Source organism: Drosophila nasuta, chromosome 2R (assembly GCF_023558535.2).
Source record: "Drosophila nasuta strain 15112-1781.00 chromosome 2R, ASM2355853v1, whole genome shotgun sequence".
Classification (NCBI taxonomy): Eukaryota; Metazoa; Arthropoda; class Insecta; order Diptera; family Drosophilidae; genus Drosophila; species Drosophila nasuta.
In genome coordinates this window covers 10,984,005-10,997,563 of record NC_083456.1, presented here as the reverse complement: position 1 = coordinate 10,997,563, position 13,559 = coordinate 10,984,005, and the positions used below count along the sequence as shown (strand labels likewise).

The 13,559-nt window shown below is 37.4% G+C and overlaps 3 protein-coding genes and 1 long non-coding RNA gene across 4 annotated transcripts in view; 3 read left to right on the top strand and 1 right to left on the bottom strand.

The window, feature by feature from the left end:
- Positions 1-5,339, bottom strand: part of LOC132786278 (uncharacterized) — a 51,630-nt gene extending 46,291 nt beyond the window's left edge. The window contains exon 1 of the long non-coding RNA XR_009632424.1: positions 5,285-5,339. This is a non-coding gene — a long non-coding RNA (uncharacterized LOC132786278). The remainder of the gene's footprint in view (positions 1-5,284) is intronic.
- LOC132786223 (transmembrane protein 135) lies at positions 219-2,754 on the top strand. Its single transcript, XM_060792688.1, has 5 exons — positions 219-431; positions 887-1,816; positions 1,874-2,014; positions 2,073-2,239; positions 2,301-2,754. The coding sequence occupies exons 2-5, from the start codon at positions 890-892 to the stop codon at positions 2,428-2,430; spliced, it is 1,365 nt and encodes a 454-aa protein (XP_060648671.1). The 5' UTR covers positions 219-431; positions 887-889; the 3' UTR covers positions 2,431-2,754.
- LOC132786277 (transmembrane protein 135-like) lies at positions 2,881-5,385 on the top strand. The gene is made up of 5 exons (XM_060792772.1): positions 2,881-3,245; positions 3,807-4,586; positions 4,753-5,060; positions 5,120-5,251; positions 5,311-5,385. The coding sequence occupies exons 1-4, from the start codon at positions 3,093-3,095 to the stop codon at positions 5,247-5,249; spliced, it is 1,371 nt and encodes a 456-aa protein (XP_060648755.1). The 5' UTR covers positions 2,881-3,092; the 3' UTR covers positions 5,250-5,251; positions 5,311-5,385.
- A 316-nt stretch (positions 5,386-5,701) lies between these two features.
- LOC132786948 (transmembrane protein 135-like) lies at positions 5,702-9,084 on the top strand. The gene is made up of 4 exons (XM_060793730.1): positions 5,702-6,218; positions 7,153-7,926; positions 8,199-8,506; positions 8,566-9,084. The coding sequence occupies exons 1-4, from the start codon at positions 6,066-6,068 to the stop codon at positions 8,693-8,695; spliced, it is 1,365 nt and encodes a 454-aa protein (XP_060649713.1). The 5' UTR covers positions 5,702-6,065; the 3' UTR covers positions 8,696-9,084.
- The last annotated feature ends 4,475 nt before the right edge of the window (positions 9,085-13,559 follow it).

The following is a 13,559-nucleotide window of genomic DNA, read 5'->3' as shown; positions in this document are numbered from 1 at the left end:
CACACGTTTTACAATGCAGTTTGTAATTAAAATTCATTCAATTCAATTCGATGTTAATGTAATCAAAATACTTTCCTCAGTCAACTGCAATAATTAATCACAATGTATTTACCGTCTTGACCCCGGCCAATTACGCAGAAAAGTGTTTTTTCCGTAAATACAAAACGGTCACACTGGGCACAGCTGTTTCAATTGTTTTGTTTACGTTTTGATGTGAGAATCGGATAGGGACGCAGTAGCATTATCAGCACACAGCAAAACATTTTGACATACATATTTTTTTAGTATATATACATTTATATAGCGCAAGAGCTCAATCATTTCGTCGTTATTAGAAGTAACACAGTAATAAGTTGCATTGTGATCGTGCAATAACGAGTTGCAATCAATCAAAAACAACTGGTTCAATAGCAATTAAGTATTAAGTGCAAGTAAGTGAAGCAGCTCAGCTCACCCAGCTCAGAGCACAAAGGGCAGATAAACAAATTGAATGAATCTGCGTAAATTTAATTATTAATCTCTCGTTCCGTTTCGCTTGACCCGCCCCACAGATAAGCACATTGACTTGTTGTGAAAGTACATCAATAATAACAATAACTTTGCACACGTGTAGTACGATATCTAAATCTAGCTATAACCCGTTAAATAATCTATAAGATTTTCCAACCTTGACGCTATAAAAAGCAAAAGTGCAAAATCCGATAAGGTTTGATGAGTTTGAACGTATAGATAAGATTAAAATGCCAAGCTGACTGTGTTGGCTAATACCTTTTGGCCCTGGCTCTGACCTTGGCCTAGGCCCCAATTCCAAGCCATATTTCATCATATATGTATACCAGTTGTAATCTCGTCTCTCTCTCTCTCTCTCTTTCTATCTTTATTACAGATAATGGCCATTCAAAGCAAAATATTGGATCCATTGTGCGTCAGTTGTCAGGAATTTCAGCATCCATGGACAAACAAATGTGTGAATGCCACCGCTGGCATCTTGCTCTCGGCCACGCCCTACTGCCTACGTGTGTACACGATCGTTTACGCCTTCTCGCTGCTCATGCGTCACCGTGTCCCTACGCTAGAGGATCTAAAGCGCACTATTCAGGGCATAATACAATCAACAGCGTTTCTAGTGACAAATGCCTACACATTCATACTCTACAATTGCCTCATACGTAATCTGCTCGGACGCTATTATTTTGGCACCGTGGCCTTTGTGCCCTCGTTCCTATCATCGCTCACAGCCATTCTGGTAGAGCGTCCGGCACGACGTCCACTGCTCACACTGTATGTTGCCAATGTAGCCACCGAAGCACTGTGGAGAATGGCCGAATCACGCAACTGGGTGCATTCTATTTCACATGGACAGACGTACATTTTTGGTGCCAGCATTTCGATACTTTTGTACCTATACCGCATGGGCACAACTAACGATTCCATTTTCAATATACTACGCATCTTTGTGGGCAGGGAGGAGGCGGGACCAATTGCCAAGCCAGAGCCGATCAGGGACGAGCAACCAGCTCCGTCACGACGTCGACCAACTGTACGATTTTCCACAATTGCCGACTGGGTAAATGTCTACAGTAATCTCATCCGTGGCAAACATGACAGCTGTCGCCATAAGACCAGCTGTTGTAGCTACGCCGTATTCGGCGGCTTGCGACCTTTTATCGGAGGTGTTGGCCTACAGGTGGCTCTGAAGCTGGTCATGAACTTTAAGACTATCGCACAAGGTCGCATGCTGTGGAAGAAGCAAATCTTTAATCAGAGCACGCTGCAACTCGGCATCTTTATGGGCAGTTTCTCATTTCTCTACAAAGTAAGCTTAACACTTCTTAATTACATTTTCAAAGTCATTAATCTATTGGAATTGCAGTCGGTTTCTTGTCTGTTGAGACATTGCTTCAATGGCGATAAAGCCACTTTTGCCATACCCGCTGGTTTGATTGCTTCGTTCACATTTAAACTGTATCCAGACAATACAGTTGCCTTGTACGTCATGTGGAAGGCGCTACAAGTGAGTTGCAGTTGAGTCTCAAAGTTTAGCATATCGTTAATCCACTTTGCAATTCCAGATACTCTGCGGCATTGGTCAGGAGAATGGCATAGTCCCGCACATACCCAACTTTATGCTCTATCTTTATGCCTTCTTCACAGCGGTGCTTTTCCATGCGGGCATTATGGAGGCGCAATCGTTGCGACCCAACTACTACAAATTTCTCCAAGCGATATCGGGCGAGAGGCAAGTGATAACACAGCACAACACGACAAGCCGTTAACCTACTAAATATCTTCATTCTCAGACTCAACAAATTCAACTTGAGCGCCTTTGATGTATTCGGTCTAAACACTCAAGGGCAAACAGATGAGATGCTGAAGAGCCTGAAAATCCTGGACAAGACCTCATTGCCGTCGTTCTCGTTTGCCTCATGAGCTAATAACAGCGTTCGGATGGAACTAAAACGTGCCTAAACAAATATATAAATTTATAAAGTGTTTAGAATAAGTCTCTCAGCACTCAAAGTGCGCATATCCAGCGTTCGATACGCCTCTCTTTCTATTTAAACCATGCGATGTATATATGTATGTATTTACTATGTATAACTAATTGTAAGTCAGTCTATATACCATATGTTATGGGCCCCCACTCACTGGCCGCACTCCGATTAACTAATGACCGATCTATTTAGTATTGAGGTGTATTGACTGTTTTTGTTTTTTGGTAATTGATTTTAATAAAAAAAAAAATGCGAAACACAAGAATTTTAACTCTTTTTTCGTTAATCTCTCAAGCATGGCTAAGCATAAATTCTCGATAAGACTTACAATATCACTGTTGAGTTGGCGTGGCAGATAAGAAACCAGTTTCGAAAACTATTTCATAGTAAATAGTTTCAAGTCAGTCGCATTTGGTGCGTGCTAGCACATGGTTAGACCAAAACAAATTGCCTAATCTTAATTGAACTGTGTGCGCAACCTTTACTTGATTTCTAACTTCGAATTACTTGAAGTAAATTACATGGAAAAGCCAAGAAGAAATTAAATCAGCATTATACAAAATATAGTATTATAATTATAAACATAACAGCTTTAAAATGGCAGTACAAAGTAAACTTATGGAGGCAGCAATTAACTGTAGCTGTCAAGAATATCTTCATCCTTGGACTTCTAGCTGTGCCAGTGGCTCAGCCGGCATAATACTCTCCGCCTTGCCCTATTCATTACGCACATACACCATGGTCTATTTAGTAAGTATCCCAGTTAATTATAATATTACAAAATAATTAAATCTTCGTGATTTTATAGCTTTCTATGCTTCAAAGCAACCATGCCAATAATCTGTTTTAATCAATTCGATTGCTGAAAAAGAATTCTATTGCTAAGCTCTTTATCATTAAATGGAAATAATATGGAAATAACGCACCACCTGACCAAGTGCTTTGTCACTCAAAAGTACTTTAATTGCAAAACATATGCAGATTAAGATTAATGGCTATCGACGTTATGCGTCTAGCCATACAATTTGAGCAAACATTAAAAATTAAAGCCCCATAAAACACTGGTATTATTATTAGACTGATTTAAGTACACATATAAACAACAAATGAACTACATATGTATGAGAATTGTTAAATACATTGTACGTTTGAACGTTTTTTTTTAATCGACCCAGATAAGCCAAAACATAGTCAAACAGAATTTGATAAACTCTATTCGATTATGTTGACAAAACTATACTTGGAATTTTAGTTTAATCTTTTTATCTATTATACTAAATATAAATAATAATTTCCTTAATTTTTTCACAGTTGGCACTGTTATTGAGAAGACGCATTCCCACACTCCAAGACCTCAAACGCACAATAATTGGAATTTTGAAATCATCAGCTTTCCTAACAACAAACACATTTGGAGTAAACTTTTTTATTTGTTTAATGCGCCTGCTACTGGGTCGTTTCTACTTCTGGACAATCGCGTATATTCCCGCCTTTATAGCCAGTTTTGTTGCACTGTTAGTCGAGCGACCAGAGCGTCGTACTTCATTGACTCTATATGTGGCAAATGTGTCAACAGAATCACTGTGGAAAATGCTCGAGGCACGCGGCATTGTTCGCTCCATTCCCAATGGACAGGTTCTAGTTCTTGGCTGCAGTGTGACTGCCTTGCTCTACATGTATCGACTTGGTATCCACAGAACCAAGCTAAAGGATTCTGCTTTTAAGGCACTACAATTGCTAATTGGCAAGGAGGAGGAGGGTCCAATCGAGAGCTCCACTGCGGCAGGAACCACACAAAGCTCGTTGGAGCAACCTTTGAATTTGAGGAAAATCTCCGCTTATGTACAAATCTACACACACCTGCTTAGCATTAAACATTCAAGCTGTCCACATCGAAAAGGATGTAGTTCCCATGTTTTGATGGGTGGACTGAAGCCATTTATTGGCGGAGTGGGAGCTCAAGTCGGTCTCAAGCTTCTGTTAAATCTGCGAAAGATATTCAAATTGAAGCTGGATTGGCGAAAACAAATATTCAATAAACAAAACCTAAGCCTGGGATTGGCCTTGGGAAGTTTCTCCCTGAGCTATAAGGTAAATTGAGCAATTGAATGCCAATAACATATTTACTACACTTATATATTTATTTATTTGGGACAGATAAAAAGCTTACAAGCAAAAGAATCTATCTAGAATTATTTGTAGAAGTAAAGTTAACTTTAAATTTAGTTTTAAAATGTATCCGTGTTTTCTATTTCAGTTAATTTCATGTGCTCTTCGCCAAATCTGCGGCTATGACAGCGCCTTCTTTGCGATACCTGCTGGACTTTTGGGTTCAATTGGACTCCTGCACTTCCCTAACACAACAATTGCATTGTACGTAATGTGGAGAACTCTTCACTTACTCTATAATTGGGGACGGGAGGAGGGAGTGCTGCCAAAAGTACCTCACTTTGTGATAATGCTTTACTCCGCTTGCACTGCGTTAATCTTTCACAGTGCAATCGTAGAGCCCAAATCACTGCGAAGCAGTTATTACAAATTTGGATCGGATATATCAGGAGAAAGGTATGGAAAAGTGACTTGAAATATTAATACTTCAATTGATTAATATATTATTCCTATAGAATATATCGCTTCAATGTGAGTCCATTTGATGCCTACGGATTTGGCACACAAAGTCAAGCTGAGAGTGTGATTAAAAAACTCAAAATTGATCTGAGCCAAAAACTGCCCAAGATTCCATTGGTAGTTTAAATGTAAGTGAGAAATATATTAATTTTATAATTTACCTATATTAATTTCCTATTTTATACAGATACTTATTGCTTTTCAACAACTGCAAGCTGACGTACGCACACTTAATACTCTGAATTAAATAATGAAAATGTTAAGAAGTCGTAAAACTCTAACAATACCGACCGTTCGAATGGAACTGCGACACTGCCAATATCTAGTAAACGATCTAAGGTGTATTACCTGTCTTGCGTTTGAATAAAACTAAAATCTAATGAACCACATAGAATCTCTTTTTAACAGTTTTTTCGAACTAAGAGCAAAAAACCGTGAGAGTTGCACTCGCCGATAAACATCCGATAAGAACTATACTACACTCAATTTCTCATGTTTCGACAATTGTTGCTCGCGTGTCAGATAAGAACCTATTTCGAATACTCTCCGCAAAAATAGTTTCAGTTGAGTTTGGAGCGTGCAACAACATGGTTACTCCATGACAAATTATTTATGTGTTCCAAAACATTTTACTGTGGCTAAAAGGTTAAACCGTAATTGAACTGTGTGTAAATTAGACAATTACTCGATCGGATGGTTTATTTACATAATACTAGACTATTAGGGGGAGATTGAACGCGAAGTTTACGTGGAGAGAATTTGTCATTTGCACTTTGTACGGAGTATTCGATGTCTCGCTGTTCACGTTCCATCGATAAGCTTTTATCATTTCGGCGCGCATAGTTCGATAATCTTAACGAGCACAACTTAAGGCTTAATCGTACCACCTGCTACATAAATAATATATAATAATTACAAGCATAAACTGCAATATCAACAACAATGGCTGTACAAAGTAAACTCATGGAGGCGGCCATCAACGTCAGTTGTAAGGATTATCTCCATCCTTGGACTGAGAGCTGCGTTGCCGGCTCAGCTGGAATTTTGCTCAGCTCCATTCCCTATACCCTGCGCACCTATGCCGCAGTTTATCTGGCAAGTATAAATGCACTTTGGCAATAACGTAATCAAGCATCCGGCATATCAGTCTCCAGCTCACGATGAAAGTACATTTGCTAATCGCGAAATATAATAATGTTTAATGCTTAACATTAGTACAAATTTTGCTTTAGAAATGTTAATCTATTGAATTATAGCTTAAGTCCATTGACCAGTTGATATAGATAAGTTCAAATGTACTTCAGGAAACATCAGACCTCCATTGGATGAATTGTGGTGTCATAAATAACATTAAACAACAATCAGATTAGCCGAGGGCAAAAAAGTCGAACCATAACTCTTGACGATAAGTAAGTGCAATATTATATGGGATTATAATGTATCTATTCTTTAATATATCTTCTAAAATTGTTTATGATGTTTTCAATTGAATATTTTAACGAATATAGAAATAATTTTACACACGACCGTTTATAGAATATATATTCTTGATCAGCGTCAACAACGTCAACAGCGTGATCAAGTAAAAATCTTAGAAGTTAATTAAAAAATTATTTTAATTTGGGTCACTTGGGTCTTCGATGATATGGTTGATAATCTGGGATATTTTGCACTCAATTATATATTTCTAGAATAGTAGTATTTTATCGGTATATTGATTTTATATATTTTAAGAACGTATCTATAGTCGAGCACACTCTAGCGTTCTTACTTATTTACAAAAAAAAAAGGTTTGAAGTTTGAAACTGTTTTCAAATTTGATAAGTTTTTTGGCCTATGACATGTTTTCGATTTACTTTGATCAATTTAAGAGAATTATTCGTATAGAAACACACGAAAATACTTAAAGAAGGCATCTGAGGTTCAGCTCATTATATCATTCAAAAATATACTTTTGTGATTATCTGTATTATAGCTAAGATTATATTTTAAGTATTTTGACTAATAGCATCTCCGTCCCTTCTCACAGTTCTCGCTGGTCATGAGGATGCGTATTCCAACGCTTCTGGACCTCAAACGCACAGTCTATGGAATTTTAAAGTCAACAGCTTTCCTAACAACAAATGCCTATGGATTTAGCTTGTGTGTTTGTCTTCTGCGCATGTTGCTGGGTCGCTTCTACTTCAGCACTGTTGCCTATTTTCCCACCTTTATAGCCAGCATTATTTCACTGACAATCGAACGTCCAGCACGTCGCACTCCTCTGGCACTTTATGTGGCAAATGTCTCGACGGAATCACTGTGGAAGATGCTCGAAGCACGCGGCATTGTCCGCTCCATTCCCAATGGACAGGTTTTAGTCCTGGGCTGCAGTATAACTGCTTTGCTCTACATGTATCGACTTGGTGTTCATAAAACCAAGGTCAAGGATGCCACCTTTAGGGCGCTGCAACTGCTCATTGGCAAGGATGAGCAGGGACCAATTCAAGAGCCCACAGAGACTACAAACAATCAGAGCTCAAGACCTCTGAACTTTTCCAGCATTTCCGCTTATGTACAGATCTATGATAAGCTGCGAAAGAGCAAACACCAGAGCTGTCCCCATCGTCAAGGATGCGCACCTTATGCTTTGATGGGAGGTCTGAAACCCTTCCTCGGTGGAGTTGGCGTTCAAGTGGGTCTTAAGCTGCTTTTAAACATTCCCAAGATAATCAAAATGAAACTGGATTGGCGAACACAAATATTCAACAAAAGCAACTTGAATCTGGGATTGGCTTTGGGAAGCTTCTCACTCGCATACAAGGTAAGGCCAATTTCTAACCCTTGAAGCTTAAAGCTTGTACCAATATATTGAACTTTAAAAACAAAGGTAAAAGAAAGAATGTGTCTCAACTGCTTCAAACAGTTTTCTACAAATTAAATAAGCATTATTGGCTGTAAAATTTCTGAAAAATAAAGTTCATATATTTCAAAAATAATTATATAGCAGAACAATAATATTCAACAAAAATCATCGAATATTGCGAATATGCGAATATTTTAAGACCTTCTATTAATAATTTGTTATCATTTCAGGTAATATCTTGTGGCCTTCGTCACGTCTGCGGCTATGACAGCGCCTTCTTTGCGATACCTGCTGGACTTTTGGGCTCAATTGGACTCCTTCATTTCCCCAACATCACTATTGCCTTGTATGTGATGTGGAAGGCGTTGCAGCTACTCTACAATTGGGGCCGTGAGGAGGGAGTATTACCAACAGTGCCCTATTTTATCATGATATTTTACTCAGCCTGCACGGCGTTACTTTTCCATTGCGCTATTCTGGAACCACAAGCGCTGCGAAGCAGCTACTACAAGTTCCTCATGGATATCTCTGGCAATAGGTAAGCTAATAACTATATTGAATATAATGCAATTACTAATATTTACTTCTACTTGTTAGAGTATGTCGCTTCCATGTGAGTCAGTTTGACGCCTTTGGACATGGAACGCAGAATCAAGTGAATGAAGTTGTGAAAAGACTCAAAATAGATCTAAGTCGAGTGCTGCCAAAGTTTCCCTTGGCTGTGTAAACGAATTTACTTTAATATTAATGAAAATGGTGTGGAACAGTAAAAGATAGTTAGTGCAATCATTTGACAGCAGAAAACAAAAATTGTAACAGACAGAAAAGTTCAAATTAAATGCTTGTGCATGCCCCAAAGTGGCCATAAAGGCGTTTTATGTACGACTCCAGAAAGTGGGTGAACATTCATCACAGTGGCAAAACGACAACGCACATCCAGAGCTCATTCTGTTGCCCCTCGAATCCTCCTCCCATCATCATCGTCATCATCCTGCATAAATGCAAATGGAATGGCAGACAATGGCGCCGAGCCTAGGCGCTACTCAATTATTTACATTTATATGTCATAGAAATTTATTGCCCGACATAATTCACTCCGGCTGGCCGAAAGTGCAGCGTTTAAAAATTTTACTAAAAATAAAAAAATACAAATAAAAATAAAAATAATGTGTAACGCGCAGTCGCTGCCCTTGGCCAGATGATTATCCTTGGCTTGGCTTCACTTCGGAGTTGCGTGACGAGGCTTAACAAATGAATTATTGGCCGGGGTCAAATTTAATGTGCCACTTCGTTATGTCTCCGGATGGGTATGCTTCCTGTTTTAATAAGTCTCCAACGATGGAGCGTCTTGTGTCAGTCCCTTTGTCTGTCCGTCAGTGGGAATGGGGCTGCTTGTTTTGCTGATTCTCATTTTAAATTGAGCTGAAAATAATGAAAATGCAAATTGGTCGCTTCTGTTGCTGTTGTTGTTGCTGTTGCTGCTTCTCCGTCGGAACCCGCTGACAACAAAGTGTAGCATACTTTTCACAGCCATTGATGTGCAGTTGCAGCCTCTTTCACTCTCTTTCTCTCTCTGTGTCTCTCGTTCTCGCTTAGTATTTATGAAATTTATATATGCAACTTGGGCTTGGACTCGGCCTGGACACAGGCGCAGTCACTGAGCCCTGAGTCAAGTCAACAGCATGGAAAATACAAATGAACCAAGTGACAAATCTCATTAATCACAACCAAGATTTTATTTGCAATGAAAGAGATGAAAATCTCTTCCCTCGCCCTTTGTGGGTGTAAAATTATCAGCTTAGCAGCTGCAATTGTTGTTGCTACTTGTTGTTCTTCGTCCTTGAGCGCGTCAGATGAAGAATGAGTAAAATAGAACGGAAAAAAATGCATATAAATTGAATATTATAAATTGCCTTATGCCAACTTCTGTTCTTCGTGCCACTCACTTAGCGCCCCGTTTAGCTGCTTGCCTCGGGGCTTGTTGCAAAGTCGTAACTTCATTTAAGTCAATCACAATTCTCTTCTTCCACTGTCACTTCTTGCTGTTGCTGTTGCTTGCTACTCAAATTGTAAACAAGAAAATTATGCAAATAAATAAACTCGCCCTAGTTCGACTACATGCAACATGCAGCATGCAGAAAGCAGCAACCAGCAGCGTTAACCGGGCGAAAACCAATGAAAAATTATGACCTGATGCATAAATTGGCACTTACTGGCAGCTTACAACGTTCGTTCAGCAGTAAACAATTAAAAGCAACTAAGTAGAGGGAACAATGGTTGCGTATATGAAAAATACCCTATAAATATCAATAGAGCACATGTTTGACTCTTTCAGTTTTGATTGTGATACTACAATCAAGCAACTAAACCTTTTCTATTAGCAATCTATTCAATTTTTCAAACACAGCAAAGTGCATGATAAATTTCCTATTGACCAATTAAGTAACTTCAATGGCTCGGAAAATTTGCCATTAATAATGCCCTTTTAAGCTCTGGTCATAATTGCAGGGTGTGCAACTTGAACTGTACATTTAATAGCAATCTAAATAGAATGAACTTGCATGCAAATGAAATTGCTGCTGTCGAATACAAAAACAAAAAAAGTGCTAGCAAACAGCAATAAGTCCTGTTGCACCTGTGTGTGTGTGTGGTATCCTGCTTGTTTTTGTCGACTTTCCTATTGCAGTAAATTACATTTGATATTTTTACGAAGACAGGCCAAATGACAAGGTATGTCAACGTAAGATAAGCACCAAGTGAAAGACGGAGACGATGGCAACTACTGATGACCGCCTCGAGGAACAAGCCAAGCCAGTCAGACAGTCAGCGTCCTTCTGCGAGTATGAAAAAGCTGATATAAATGACATTTTAGCTCTATTTCTCTTCTTATTTTTTTTTCTTTTATTTTGTGTTGAGCATTTTTTAATTAAAATTTCTTGGTCACTCTGTTTCGGCCATTCAGATATTTCAATGTGATATGAAAATGGAAATGAAATAGAATACGACGACAACATCGAGCTGAGACATAATGGGGTCACAAATAAAATTGTATAAATGTTGCAGACAGCTTACTGAAAACAACAACTATCATATCTAATAATCCTACAAATACGTTAAGACTGAGCTCACAAATTATGGCATGACAGCATGAGTTGATGTTCATCTGTTGCACGAGTATATAAAATCAAAGGATTTAACACAAAATTATCACAGAAAATAAGTATTTTAAAAGCTCATTAGATAATTAGAAAATATGAATTTATCGTGCATATTGTCAGACTATATCTTAATGTATTTTTCAACTATCTGAAGCTTAAAACTTATGGTACCAGTCATATTTGATTCAAATACTTTTAAAATGAAAATTCTTATTAAGTTTAGCTATTGCATTTCTAATGAAATTAGTTGTTAATATGATTTTTATCTTTATTTCCATATTATGAAGATATTATAATCCCAAATATGTGTACAAATGGTTTGTTGCATTCGTTTTTTTTACTTGTGTTTAGTTTTAGTTTAACATTATTATTTTTAAGTTACGTGGTAACTGATTTCATGATGTTCATGAATTCTCACCCATAATTTAGAACAAAAAACAATGGCAACGTTAAAAAAGAAGAATCATATTTTAAATAACACATTTGAAAGAAAATCATATTTGAATTTGAATTAAAAAACAAAAATCGAATTTAAATGCATAGTGATTACCTAATAATTGATGTAATTTTAATACATAACAAAGAATAATAAAAGCAGAATAAATTTAAAAAATTGCTAATAATACAGTTCATTTAAGTTCGAAATGAATTAAAGTAGTATAATATAGGAGGTATAATTTCAATGTAAAGCGGAATATACACCCTAGGAACCTCTTTTAAAGATCTCATATCATGTACTCAATTAATGAAATTAATAAGTCTAAATATAGCTAAGAATACATATCCATATTTAAAATAGATTTGTGCTACACTAACAAATAGTAAACCCAATCTATAAATATATAATAGCATAATATTGTAAATCAACCTGCTAATAAGACAAACGCTTATAAACTGACTCACTGATAAGACAGTTAACAGAGAAGGGAGCAGAAGTTATCAGCGAAGATATAGCAAGAGATAAGGCAAAGCGATAAATGTGGCCAGTTAACAGAGATATAACAGCAGCACGTTTATAAACATTTCAACATTGAGTCCGCAACAATGTTGCCAAACATTTGGCCCACCCCAAAAAGTTGCTCACTCAAAGTTCGTTCAAAGCTTCAAACACACTCAAACATGAGAGTCCTAGGGCAACATTCGGCGCTGCTTCGGCTTTTTGAGATTGTGGATAGTCGTCACAGGACTCGGATGCAGTCGGAAACTGCAGCTAGGCGTTTGCCATGGTACGTATCCTGTGGAACCATCGTCAGTCTAACTGGGTTAGTGGTACAAGTTCAGTTTTGTCTCTGGCGCAGCGCATGTGTTTCATTGCCAGAGTTGCTGTGGAATTGAAACAGGATTAAACGACGAGCACGACGACTCGACGTCCTTCAATTGATGCTCTGAGTGGCCCATGAAATTCCGTTGGGAATACAACGGCTCGACAGATTACGTTTAAATAAATATAATACGAAACTAAATTTGCGGTTACTGTTTTGGGGTCTTGGGTATACAGCAAACGCTGAATGTAACATCTGAAATTATAACACCTCTGCTGTGCGATGTGGACAATTCATTAATTTGTATATTTTAGCTAACTACACTCGCACATAAGACTACAACTTTATTCACATTGATATTTCTTTATCAAATAATATAAAATAAATTTGGCTATAATTGGCATTTATCTATTTGCAATATGTTAAAGCTCTAAAGTGCTTATAATTATATCCATTTAAAATATTTTATAATCTAAACGGCCATTAATTAATTATGCATATTATTTTGCTGGTATTTCAAAAATCAATACTGTAGTATTAGCCTTTAGCATTGCAATTGTTCAGTAAACAGAGCAGTGTTTAAATTTATAAATATATTTGCAAAAAACATCATTTATAAACAGTTTTTGCTTTCTTATTGTAGCAAGAGTTTATTTTTAAATGTTAAAATAATTATATCAATAAACCAATCTGCAATATTTATGCAATTTGATCATTTCAAAGAAGTTTTTATGTTGCACGCACCACTCACAATTTTTTTTATTTTCAACAGTACTTAGTTTAATCCATTTGATATTTTTGTACAAAACTTCTTTCGGTTATTCATGCTATTAATTCAGGCAGCCAATAATGTTATTTGACTGCTAACATGTAGTTCGACTTTTTAGCTGCACTTTTTCAATTTTATATAATTTTCTGGAAGTGTTGCTCTGCTTGTAATTTGTGCATGTTCATTTTATAGTTCCTTAGCCTCTAATTGAAGTGACAAGGTTTACCAATTTGTAAGCCCGGCTATCAACATCGACGGCCCCATTTGGATCGTTTACCCGGCGAAGCGATGCTGTGTTCGTCTTGGTTTGCCACTCTTTGTCTTTTTCAGCGCTTTTTGAAATACTTTTGTTTGTTTTCCTGCAGCAGGCTTTCCTTTCCGTCTGGCAGTCTGGCTGTCTGT